Source organism: Equus asinus, chromosome 16 (assembly GCF_041296235.1).
Source record: "Equus asinus isolate D_3611 breed Donkey chromosome 16, EquAss-T2T_v2, whole genome shotgun sequence".
NCBI classification, from domain to species: domain Eukaryota; kingdom Metazoa; phylum Chordata; class Mammalia; order Perissodactyla; family Equidae; genus Equus; species Equus asinus.
Genome location: NC_091805.1, coordinates 21,066,115 through 21,079,884, shown reverse-complemented (window position 1 = coordinate 21,079,884; position 13,770 = coordinate 21,066,115). Strand labels below are relative to the sequence as shown.

At 40.1% G+C, this 13,770-nt stretch overlaps 1 protein-coding gene across 2 annotated transcripts in view; it reads right to left on the bottom strand.

Moving 5' to 3' along the window:
* The window catches only part of DNAI3 (dynein axonemal intermediate chain 3), a 94,435-nt gene that overhangs the window by 43,416 nt on the left and 37,249 nt on the right, over positions 1-13,770 (bottom strand). For both annotated transcript variants that reach the window (XM_014830133.3, XM_070486744.1), the window contains exons 9-12: positions 11,220-11,410; positions 10,301-10,425; positions 1,566-1,655; positions 70-156 (exon numbers count right to left, since the gene is read on the bottom strand). In XM_014830133.3, the coding sequence (XP_014685619.1) occupies positions 70-156; positions 1,566-1,655; positions 10,301-10,425; positions 11,220-11,410 (493 nt within the window). The remainder of the gene's footprint in view (positions 1-69; positions 157-1,565; positions 1,656-10,300; positions 10,426-11,219; positions 11,411-13,770) is intronic.

The following is a 13,770-nucleotide window of genomic DNA, read 5'->3' as shown; positions in this document are numbered from 1 at the left end:
CTGTTATGCACTTTTTGATAAACTCCTGAAATGGAAAGACTTGCAGATGAAAAATTATAGAAAGCTAACCTTGAGTGTGACTTTTTTACTTCTGCTACCACCTGTCTTGATGTTTTCTATGCGATCTGCATGTGTGGTAATATCCCACATGACAATCTAAAACAGAAATAAATGTTATTACAACATATTTCCAGGAAACAGCTAATTAGGTCTTAAAAGATTTTTAGAAATTTACTGGTTTTGGTATGCACTCTGATAAATCAATCACCCTGGGGGATAATTAAATTTAGCCTACACCTTAGGTAAGTCAGCAACTTTTAAAGCTAATATCAAAAAAGTTTTCTTTTCTATAAAAGTATTTTCAGCACTTTGATTTTTGTGCTTGTGTTTATAAATGCTAGTATTTTGTTAAATCCAAGATAAACATCATGCAATTCCCTCTGCTTTGGGAAGAATTCTTCCTTTGTCTTTGGGAATGTGCTATGATTTGGGGGACAGTAGCTTTAGACCCAAAACAGCCTGTTCTCCAAAATTAAGTACAAACACCCAATTTTCCAAAAAGACTGAGAAATGATCATTTCTATTTAATCAAATATTACAGCCAACTCCGAATTTGCGTGCACATGGATGGTCATTTTTGGAAAAATCAGATTAAAGTAGAATATGCAACACGAAACTAGATTAATTTTCATTGATTAAAAGTCATTTCAGTACACTAAAATGTTAACAAAAAAATGTCAGGATTACAGAATTTTATTTTTGCCATTTGCTTTTCTAAAATATTCTAAAACAAAGCTGTATTACTTCCATAATGAGTGAAAAAGGCATTTCAGGATTGCAGGACTTGGAGGATGGGCTTCGGGTCATCGTTATGACCATTACTTATTATTGAACAGAGCTGAGGGAGAAAATTTCCTGGTTGTTTTGGTTCTGGATAAACAGGTGTGGACGCTACAGACATTTAAATTTCAACCACAAGGAAGTTTTCCTACCACACACAAAAAGACCCTATATGCTTGTAATGGTCAAACTCACTGGATCACCATGAATTTAAACTCTGATCATAAAACAAGTTGTTTTGCTTTTTTGGAGAAACAGGCAACTGGATGCTAGGATCTAAATTTTATAGGAGTTTGATAACTCAAAAGGGAAAGAAGAAAAAAGCAAAAATTCACATCCAGTGAATATATGTTTAAAGACTGGATCATCCCCTGACTCCTATCCCCAGGGAAGTTTCAGAAGAGGCCTCTTGACCAAGAAGTATTAATTCTCATGGTTTTTGCTCTTTTGTAGAATCTCGTACAATGTGTGGTTCTTTCCAGCAACGGAAATAGATCTGACCCGGTTTCATTCCTGTTATCATAACTGGGTTACCCTGTAGACACCTCAAACCCTGACACCATGTCTAACACAACTTTATATTCCAGTTCCCGTCATGGTGACGGGCACACAATCGGCATGGATTCCTTCTGCTGAATGAATCCTTAAATTAAAAAAACTACCATCAAAATGTGTACAGAATGTTGTCTAAATTAATAAATACCTGAAAAAAAGTCCATAAGTACCTGCCCATTTATGCAGCCTCCAGCAATGATGTTAGGGTCACTCGGACAGAACTTGAAGCAGAAGATGTCATCTGGGCTCTCCAGCATTAACTAATGTAAACCCCACAAATTCAAGAAAGAGTGAGAAAATCTATTGAGATTATGGAGGGAAAATGTTGTGACAATCAAAAGTCTAATTTTATAGCTATCCATTAAAAATGCAACCAGAATTCTACCTCTGGATTGGAAGGTGCTTTGCTGAATTTTACCATGGACCTTGGCCATGCATATGAGAGCAGGTGTGTTCTCAAGGGGACCCAGGTCTCCCCTCCTCTACTCCCCATGGTCATTGGTGGGGCAGGTTATAATTTTTTATGAACAAAAAGACTATGAAACGAGTGTTTCTGAAAAGTGTGGAAGGTCAGCTCTGTGAGGGCAGGATATTTCTCTGTCTTGCTCCCTCCTGTGTACATAGCTTGGCACATAGTGAGCACTCAAAAAATGAAATGTGTTGAGTGAGAGAAGATGGAAGTATTGCCAGTGATAATATTTCAAATTTTAAAATAATACACACCCCAGAAGGTGAACAAACTCAAGTGCCTAGAGGGTAGGGAGGCAGCCCTGCAAGGAGTATACAAGTGTGAAGGAACAGGTATATTAACCAAAGTCACCTATGTGACTTTGTCACTACTTTATCACCACCAAGCAAAACACTTGCATGATTCCCATTCTCCTTTAAACATAACAACCACAAATACAGGCCCCAGAGGCCATTGGTTTACCACCACTGGGCTGAAGTTTTCACATGGGAACTGAGGTGAATTATCTTGTTTTATTTGGTACTATGTAGATTCTAGAGAAACCTCTATTTTGAAAATAAAAATTTCCAATACTTTCTTATAGTTTTGATTAGAACAAAGGCAAAATAAATCATTTGCATTATTTCTTTAAGAAATTATTATTATTATTTTTTAAAGATATTCTTCAAAACAGAGGAAAGGAGGATGATGTCCACATCATGGCAGAGTGAGTTTTCCCAGTAACCTCTCCCCTCCAATGTGCAACAAAAAAGGACATTCATACTCCAACAGAGGACACCCAAACACAACACAAAAAACGTTGGAGAGACCCATGCAGCCATACAACAGAGGGCAGAGAGGCTGGAGTCCCCCTCGGAGGAGATGGAACAGTGTAAGAGAAAACTTCACTCCCTCCCCTAAAGACTGCGGAGGCTTCTGAGAGGGAAGGAACAGGGGAGAGGATGTTTGTTCACAGGAACATCAAGGATTCTTGGTGGGCCCTTGCAGCCTAGAGGGAAGCTCTCTACCTGGGTGAAAGCTTTCACAGGGGGTCACCTTATCAAGCTAACATCCCAGGAGAGCAGATAGTGAGGGCAGAGGGAGAAAACCCCGAGAGCACACAGGAGAAACACCCCTCCCCCTACCCACCCAGACTGGTTCCACTGCCTGGGACCTCTGCTGAAGGCAGATGGCTCAGAATACATGGCTCTTGACCCCTACCCAGTGGCGATATGCGTAAATGTGACCAAATAACATGAGGATGTGTAAAAACAGAGCCACTCCTGCTAGCAATATCAAACATTATATTAGCTCTCCACACCTGAGAGAAAATGGCAAGTACCCAGAAATCAGTCCTAAGGACACAGAAATATGTAATCTAAATGACAAAGAATTCAAAATAGGTATCATAAAAAAGCTCAACAAGTTAAAAGAGAATATAGAGAAACAATCCAATGAGTTCAGGAGCTACTTCACAAAAGAGATTGAAACTATAAAGAAGAATCAATCAGAAATATTAAAGATGAATGGGAGAAATAAGACAAAATATGGATTCCCTGAATGCTCGTGTGGACATCACAGAGGAGTGTATCAGCATAATTGAAGATAGACATGTTGAAATGCTCCATATAGGGGAGGAGAGAGAAATAAGACTAGAAAGAAATGAAGAAGTCTCTGAGAAATATCCAACTTAATTAGGAAATGCAACATAAGAATTATAGGTATTCAAGAAGGAGAACAGAAAGCTTGTTCAAAGAAATAATAGCAGAGAACTTCCCAAACCCAGGGAAGAAGATGGAAACCCATGTGGAAGAGGCTGTCAGATCTCCTAGATATGTCAATGCAAAAAGACCTACTGCAAGGCATATAGTAGTGAAACTGGAAAAAGTGAATGACAAAGAAAGAATACTCAGGGCAGCAAGGCAGAAGAAAATAACCTACAAAGGAACCCCTATCAGACTTTCAGCAGATTTCTCGGCAGAAACTTTACAGGCTATGAGAGACCTGAATAGCATATTCAAATCTTTGAAGGACAAAAACTTCCAGCCAAGAACAGTCTATCCAGCGAAAATATCCTTCAGATATGATGGAGAAATAAAAACTTTCCCAGACAAATATAAGCTAAGGGAGTTCATAGCCGTGAGACCCCACCTCCCACAAGAAATCCTCAAGAAGGCCCTCATACCTGAATAAAAGGGAGAAAGGGGTTACAAAGCACAGAGTAAGGATATAAATAGGTAGACACAATCAGAGCAGGATAGCAAATAATCAAATATAGCATTAAAGACAAAGGGAAGGAAAGCACCAAAAACAAAGATAATCTTGTCATTTTAACCACAAACTCATAACACAAGATGGAATAAGATGTGAGCAAAACACCTTAGGAGGGGAAGAGGAAAGGGACTGAATTGGTTTAGTCTAAGGAAATAAGAGGTCATCAGAAAAGGGACCATCTTATACACAAGATTTTGAATATAAACCTCATGGTAACCACCAAACAAAAAATCAGAACAGAGACACAAATAATAAATAAAGAGAAAACAAACAAACTCATCATAAAAAACTACATAACTGGTAGACTAAAATACACAGGACGAGAAACAAAGGAAATGCAGGAGAACTGGAAAACGAGTGATAAAATGGCAGCATTAAGCCCTCATATATCGACAATCACCCTAAATGTAAATGGATTGAATTTTCCAATAAAAAGACACAGAGTGGCAAGATAGATTAAAGAACAAGATCCAATAATATGCTGCCTCCAGGAAACACATCTCAGCTCCAATGACAAACACAGGCTCAGAGGGATGGGAGGCATGGAAGATGATACTCCAAGCTAATGGCAAACAAAAGAAAGCAGGTGTTGCCATACTTATATCAGACAAAGTAGACTTCAAGATAAGACAGGTAGGGGCTAGCCCAGTGGTGCAGCGGTTAAGTGTGCACATTCTGCTTCGGCGGCCCAGGGTTCCCCAGTTTAGGTCCCGGGTGCAGACAAGCCACTGTGTGGCAAGCCATGCTGTGGTAGGCATCCCACATATAAAGTAGAGGAAGATGGGCACGGATGTTAGCTCAGGGCCAGTCTTCCTCAGAGAAAAGAGGAGGATTGGCAGCAGTTAGCTCAGGGCTAATCTTCCTTGGGGGGCAAAAAAAAAAGATAAGACAGGTAAAGAGAGATGAAGAGGGGCATTATATAATGATCAAAGGAACACTCCATCATGAAGCAATAACACTTATAAATATCTATGCACCCAAGACAGGAGCAACAAAGTTCATAAAGCAACTATTAACAAACCTAAAAGAAGATACTAATAATAACACAATAATAGTAGGGGACTGCAACACTCCACTCACATCAATGGACAGATCATCCAGAAAGAAATCAACAAGGAAACAGTGGAATTAAATGAAAAGCTAGACCAGTTGGACTTAATAGACATGTATAGAACATTCTATCCAAAAACAGCAGAATACACATTCGTCTCAAGTGTGCATGGGACATTCTCAAGGATAGACCATATGTTAGGAAACAAGGCAAGCCTCAATAAATTGAAGAAAATTGAAATAATAAGAAGCATCTTTTCTGATCACAATGCTATAAAGCTAGAAATTAATCACAAGAAAAAAGCTGAGAAAGGGACAAAGATGTGGAGACTAAACAACATGCTATTGAACAAGCAATGGATCATTGAAGAAATTAAAGGAGAAATCAAAAAATATCTGGAGACAAATAAAAATGAAAACGTACCATACCAACTCATATGGGATGCAGCAAAAGCCATATTAAGAGGGAAATTCATAGCAATACAGGCTTGCCTTAACAAACAAGAAAATACCAAATAAGCAATCTCAAACTACACCTAACTGAATTAGAAAAAGAAGAACAAACAAAGCCCAAAGTCAGCAGAAGGAGAGAAATAATAAAAATCAGAGCAGAAACAAATGTTATTGAAACAAAAGAGGCAGTATAAAGGATCGATGAAGCAAGGAGCTGGTTCTTTGAGAAGATAAATAAAATTGACAAACCCTTAGCCAGACTTACAAAGAAAAAAAGAGAGAAAGCTCAGATAAATAAAATTAGAAATGAAAGAGGAGAAATTACAATGGATAACACAAAAATACAACAGATTATGAGGGAATACTATGAAAAACTATATGCCAACAAAATGGACAATCTAGAGGAAATGGATAAATTCTTAGACTTTTGCAACCTCCCAAAGCTGAATCAAGAAGAAATACAGAATCTGAATAGACCAACCACAAGTAAAGAGATTGAAACAATAATCAAAAGCATCCCAAAGAATAAAAGCCCAGGACCAGACGGCTTCCCTGGGGAATCCTACCAAACTTTCAGAGAGGATTTAATACCTGTCCTTCTCAAGCTATTCCAAAAAATGAGGGAAGATGGAAGCCTTCCTAACACATTCTATGAGGCCAACATCACTCTGATACCAAAGCCTGACAAGGACAACACCAAAAAGGAAAACTACAGGCCAACATCACTGATGAACATAGATGCAAAAATCCTCAACAAAATATTGGCAACCTGAATAGAGCAATACATCAAAAGGATCATACATCATGATCAAGTGGGATTTATACCAGCGACACAGGGATGGTTCAACATCTGCAAATCAATCAATGTGATACACTACATTAACAAAATGAGGAATAAAAATTACATGATCATCTCAATAGATTCAGAGAAAGCATTTGACAAGATCCAACAACCATTTATGATAAAAACTCAACAAAACGGGGATAGAAGGAAATTACCTCAACATAATAAAGGCCATATATGACAAACTCACAGCCAACATCATACACACTGGGCAAAAACTGAATGCCATCCCTCTGAGAACAGGAACAAGACAAGGATGCCCACTATCACCACTCTTATTCAACATAGTACTGGAGGTTTTGGCCAGAGCAATTAGGCAAGAGAAAGGAATCCAAATAGAAAGTGAAGAAGTGAAACTTTCACTGTTTGCAGATGACATGATCTTATATATAGAAACCCCTAAAGAATCCATTGGAAAAATATTAGAGATAATTAGCAACTATAGTAAAGTTGCGGGGTACAAAGTCAACTTACAAAAATCAGTTGCATTTCTGTACTTTAATAATGAACTTACAGAAAGAGAACTCAAGAATACAATTCCATTTACAATCGCAACAAAAAAAATACAGTACCTAGGAATAAATTTAACTAAGGAGGTGAAGGACTTATACAATGAAAACTATAAGACATTATTGAAAGAAATAGATAATGACATAAAGAGATGGAAAGAGATTCCATGCACATGGATTGGAAGAATAAATGTAGTGAAAATGTCCATTCTACCCAAAGCAATCTACAGATTCAATGCAATCCCAATCAGAATCCCAATGACACTCTTCGCAGAAATAGAAGAAAGAATCCTAAAATTCATATGAGTCAACCCAAGACCCCGAATTGCTAAAGCAATACTGAGAAAAAAGAACAAAGCTGGAAACATCACAATCCCTTACTTCAAAATGTACTACAAAGCCATAGTGATCAAAACAGCATGGTATTGATACAAAAACAGACACACAGATCAATGGAACAGAACTGAAAGTCCAGAAATAAAACTGCACATATACGGACAGTTCATCTTCAACAAAGGTGCCAAGAACATACAATGGAGAAAAGACAGTCTCTTCAATAAATGGTGTTGGGAAAACTGGACAGCCACATGCAAAAGAATGAAAGCAGACCATTATCTCACGCCATACACAAAAAGAAACTCAGAATGGATCAAAGACTTGAAGATAAGTCCTGAAATCATAAAACTCCTGGAAGATAAAATAGGTAGTACACTCTGACACTGAACTTAAAAGGATCTTTTCGAATACCATGTCTTCTCAGACAAGAGAAACAAAAGAAAAAATAAACAAGTGGGGATTCATCAGACTAAAGAGTTTCTGCAAGGCAAAAGACACTAGGATCAAAACAAAGAGACAATCCACCAATTTGGAGAAAATATTTGCAAATCATTTATCTGATAAGGGGTTAATCTCCATACTATATAAGAAACTCACACAACTGAACAACAAAAAAACAAACAGCCCAATCAAAGATGGGCAGAGGATATGAATAGACATTTTTCCAAAGAAGATATACAGATGGCCAAGAAACACATGAAAAGATGTTCAACATCACTAATCATCAGGGAAACGCAAATAAAAACTACATTAAGACACCACCTTACACCTGTTAAAATGGCTCTAATCACTAAGACTAAAAATAACAAATGTTGGAGAGGGTGTGGAGCAAAGGGAACCCTTATGCACTGCAAACTGGTACAGCCACTATGGAAAACATTATGGAGATTCCTCAAAAACCTAAAAATAGAACTACCATATGGGTAGCCAGCTATCCCACTACTGGGTATCTACCCAAACAACTTGAAATCAACAATCCAAAGTAGCATATGCACCCCTATGTTCACTGCAGCACTATTCACAATAGCCAAGGCATGGAAACAATCCAAGTGCCCATTGACTGATGATTGGATAAAGAAGATGTGGTATGTATATACAATGGAATACTATTCAGACATTAAAAAAAAGATGAAATCATCCCATTTGCAACAACATGGATGGACCTGGAGGGAATTATGCTGAGCAAAATAAGCCAGATTGGGAAACACAAACGCCAGATGACTTCACTCATATGTGGAATATAAACAAGTTCATGGGTGAATAAAACAGTTCAGTGGTTACCAGGGGAAGGGAGATAGGAGTTGGCACAGGGGGTGAAGAAGAGCACTTATGTGGTGACAGACAAGAAATAATGTACAATTGAAATTTCACAATGATGTAGACTATCATGAACTCAAATTAAAAAAAAAGACAGAGGAAAAAAGGGCCTTTCTTTCCTCTTTCTATTTCAGCCTCACTTCCGTGGCATTGAGTGGAGGGTAATTCTATAACAGTAGAAATGTTGGAAAACTCTGGTGAGATAATGGCACCATTTTTGTGGTAAGTAAGCTTGTTACTGCACAAATGGGATTCTCCCACCTGACGTGAATTTAAAAAGCCAATTATTACAGCATCAGCTTTTGGGAAAAGAAATCAGCTTTATTGCTAGATGGATCTGCAAGGAGGCAGGAGGCATCAGCTCTCAGATCTGCCTCCCCAATCCAGGGCTTGGGGCAAAATTTATGGGATGAAGGGCGGGGCAGTCTGAAGCATGGAGAAAGATGATTGGATGTAAGGAGAAGTGAGGTAATTGATGATCTGCGCAAGCATAGTCAAACTTCATGGCTCTTGAGAGGATGCATGTTCACAAAAGGGTGGTGTTAGCATGACCTGAGGGTGGAGTTTTCAGCCCTTTGATGTCAATAAGGTCACTTATCAGGCATTTGCACAGGCCCACTTGATGGGTTGGTGGTATCAACTGGCCTGAACTGGACAAGGGGTATCAGTTCCTGAAAAACCACTCTTAACTACTCTTTTAATAAGATGGGGTCAGTTGAACTGGTCCTAGAGGGCCCATGGTTACAGCCTAATAAGAAGAACTAAAGAACTGTCCTTTTGATCTCCGGGTCTATAATAATTAAAGCATCCAGAATCTATTACCATAAAACTGCCTTAATTCAGATGAATTAGAGAAGGAGGAAGAAGGGGACCTAGGGGTTATTAGAGAAAGCCCTAATTACACAATACTTTAGAGAAACAAAATATTATTATATTTAAGTACATTTTTGAAAAAACCATAATCTAACACTATAAAGCACCCTCCTCCCAAGCAGCACTCTTCTTGAGCAGATGATGGAAATAGAACCAGATGAAGCAGACCTAGCCTTCAGTCTTATTTTATTTAGATTGCTGCGTGGTTGGTTTGGTTTGGTTCGAGTGGGGGTTTTTCATGTGTTTGGGTTTGGTTTTAGTTGAGCTATTTAAAAATTGAGAGATTTTGCACTAAATTCCAGATTTCTGGATTCTCTTGACAAGTGGGACCACCTGGCAACAAGAGAACTGAAGAGTATCTGTCCTCACAGATGGGCTGTGCGCTCTCCAGGCCACGGTCCCCACCACTGCCCATTGCTCTCCCACAAACTCATCTTTACTTATTACCGTCACCTACTGGTGAGTCTTGGAATTGAGGGGATTAGCGCGAAGCTAAAATCTATTTGCCTTTCAATAACTAGTATTTGAATAAAGCCCACAAAAGAGTTTGCTTTTCAAAATAGGTTAAACATACCTCTTACAATCTTTTTTGACGAGGACTTGTTGATTTGTTCAATAAACCTTTGCAATAAACTAAGCATAAACTTTAGTTTTGCTCAACTTGAATGATGACAAGTTCTGAAGGGAAGAAAACCTAACTTTGTAAGGGTTTACAACATTAAGTGATCATAAGTGCTAAAGACACACGTGAAAGCAGCTTTGGAGGTTTTTAGACTTTGGGGGACAGCTCCCTTTGATTACCTGAGGATGGATGGGATCGGAGAAGCTCCAGAAAAGAATCAGTGATGGTTGCAGCAATAATTTACCAGAAAAGTGGACTCTGTCTTCAAAGGAGAGTCGTACAGCCACTGACACTGCTATTAGCCCTGATGAAAACACAATCAGAAGTGAAAATCTGCAGTGACTGCACAGAGAGAAGTGTTTTTAGGTTTTGCTTTTCTACATAGTCCCTGTTCCTTTCCGTTTTGATGAAACCTGAGTAAAAATATTCCACAGGGGACCAAGAGTTTTCTTAGAGTGCTCCTGTTCAATATGACAGCCAGCAGCCACATGTTGCTTACGTAGCACTTGAAACGTGGCTGGTCCAAATTGAGATGTACTTTTAGTCCAAAATAAACAGTAGACTCTGAAGATTTAGTAAGAAAAAAATGTTTTGGTTTTTTGTGAGCAAAGGGCCAATGTGGCAGAGGGTAGGAGGAAGAAAGAGGACAACGGCCACTCTCCAGGGTTCCGCTTCACACATTCCTACCTCCCCTGGCTGCTGAGCCCTTTAAAGGAGGTGTGTCCTCTCTTGGCCGGTAATCAGAGTGGCCAAGTGTCATGGGTGAGGGGGTGGGGTGGGAATGAAGTCAGCCTTGGGGGTCCAACAGGCCGGAGTCAAATCCAGATTCAACATTGCACCAGCTGGGTGACAGAGCCAGTCACTCTCTTGACTTGAGCTTTGGTCCTCTCCTTGTGAAGGAGAGACCACACTGCGTGTCCCACAGGGTTGTGGGAGGACACGTGACTGAGAGAAGGTGGGGAAAGCACTGGTGGGTGCCTGCTCTCAGCAAATGGAAGCTGGCTTATTGAAATTGAGCGAGTTTGCAATTTTCCATATAAACGCAGCAGACTATTGCAACGCCATCACAAAAGGGCGTCACAGCCATTTCGTTCTCACCATAGATGACGGGATGCCACGAGACGCAGGTGATCATTTTCTCCGTTAGGTTATGAAGGTCGGTAAAGGACTGGTACTCTTTCAGGTGGGTATCGGTCTTGTCACCAAAGGTGCCTTCTTCTTCTGCCAGGCATTTCCAGTCATCAATAAACGTGTTCATGATTTCATTTTGCTGCAGGGCTATTTCAACACTATTTTGTAAAAAAGGGGGAAGAAAGCAATTAAGATGTTGGATTTTAGTATTCAATGATAAGCCTTTCAGCAGCTCCTACTTCATTTATACCAAAAGAAAAAAGTATTCTCAATTATATTTGGTAACTAATGATTAACCCCACGTGAAATAAATGACTGAGAAAAAATTCACGGCAGTGTGCTGCTGAGAACTTCTAAGAACTTGCTGTTCGCCTGCTAGGATGTGGCTAGCTGACAGCCTACAGCAGCTTCATGACCTGTCTCGGTCTTCAAGCCCAGGCTGTGCTCTCCCCAGGCCAAGGACGGAGGGTGACAGCTGCAGGGACTCCAGGCCTGGCCAGCTGTGCCTCATGGGGACTCCTCCACAGCCCGTGGTCACGCCGCAGCTCCCTGTTGGGTTGGCTGAGACTGTGTGAAGCTCTCCCGGTGCAATCCTGCTTCCCCTTCTCTTATTTTTCACAGTGTGACCCTCAGTAAAGCTCTACCCTGAACTTGGTCTCATTTGCTCCCTGAAACCCAAACTGACAGAAAAGGCAATTTTCTTAGCCATATTCAGTACCAAATGACAATATATACTAAATATTATACTAATATATAATTGGGATTGTATATATAGATAGATGTAAAATTCAGAACAACAAATAAGAGATTCCTAAGGGGAGATTCAGAGTTTAGAAGTGTGTGTGTGTGTGTGTGTGTGAGGGTGTGTGTGGGCACGCACGCGGATGTGTGGTGGTGGTGGCGGCAGTGGTAGTGGTTTTAGCTGTCACAATGCTTGGGAGATGCTAACGTAATTAATTCCATTACTAAGCCTCCTGCAGTGCATGACACAGTCCCGAAAATGAAGAATTATCTTGTTGAAAATGCTAATATTGCTTCTTTAAGGGCGGCCCCAGTGGCCTAGTGGTTAAGTTTGGCATGCTCTGCTTCTGTGGCCTGGGTTCAGTCCCTGGGTGTGGACCTACCCCACTCTATTAGAGGTCATGCTGTGCTGGTGGCCCATGTACTAAAAAATAGAAGAAGATTGGCATGGATATTAGCTCAGGGTGAATCTTCCTCAAGAAAAAAATATACATATTGCTTCTTTAGGAAATAACCTGAGTGCTGGACTCATCTCTATAGTCTAGGGACCCTGGCTTGACAGGCTCCTGTCTTTTGTTTTTTAAAGATTTTATTTTTCCTTTTTCTCCCCAAAGCCCTCCGGTACATAGTTGTATATTTTTAGTTGTGGGTCCTTCTAGTTGTGGCATGTGGGATGTTGCCTCAGCGTGGCTTGATGAGCAGTGCCATGTCTTCACCTAGGATCTGAACCGGCGAAATCCCGGGCCGCGGAAGCAGAGCGTGCGAACTTAACCACTCAGCCATGGGGCCAGCCCAGAGAGGCTCCTGTCTTAAAAGTTACTATAAGTTACTATAATGTTTATTGTTCCTTTGTGTGCTAAGATTTGAAAGCTCAGCTCACTCCCAAAGCTTCAAGGAGCTTTCCCACAATCAGAATGCCACCCACGGTTTTATCCTAATGATTGAAAGTCCGGATAGCTTGGTTTTTTAAAAGGTGTAGTAAGCTGAAAGAGTGGTTCTCAATTATGAATTTCCTTAAATAAGAAAAAACTGCTTTATTTAGACACTTAAAACATAAACACTAAATATAATAACAGATACTCCTGAAAACGTAGTTAAACAAACGTGCCATTTAATACCTCTGTAATTAAGCCTTAACACTACCACTCACTGCTTAATTGAATACTCTTGGTTAAATTCTTCTTGTACTTCATCTTTCAAACTAGAAGCATTTCCTAGAAGCAGTAGCTTCAGCATGACCTGGAGCTGTCAGAAATGCAGAGTCCCAGGCTCCACCCCAGGCCTCCTCCGTCAGCACCTGCACTTTTACAAGATGCACGTGAAAGTCGGAATAACCCTGTGGAGGGTAGGTTCACACCCTGGAGACTTAAGGTTTTAATCCCGTTGCAAGCAGAAGGATTTGTTAGAATTTTCAAAATCTTATTTCTTTTCTGTTTCAGCCTGAATGAGAAAGGAGTTCCCAAGAGAGAAGGTAAAGACGGGGCCTTTGCTCTGATCCCCTTGTTCGTCCATCCCTCTCAGCCTGAACGGGGAACTAATTCGCAAGGGAGAAGTGACACCAGCGCCTCCTCTCTGGATTTCTGTTTCTTGATTTCCCTGCACCCCACCACGTGGCTCCTGAGAGTGAGGAACTGGAGGCTGACAAAAGTATTGTCCGAGTTGAAGCCCGTGAGTATCATTGGTTTTTTTTAACCCTAAAATGAAAGCTTCTTTTTGCTTTGAGAACCGCATGGAAGTTTCTCGCTCTCCTCTCAATTTCCTTGTTTTGCAAATAATG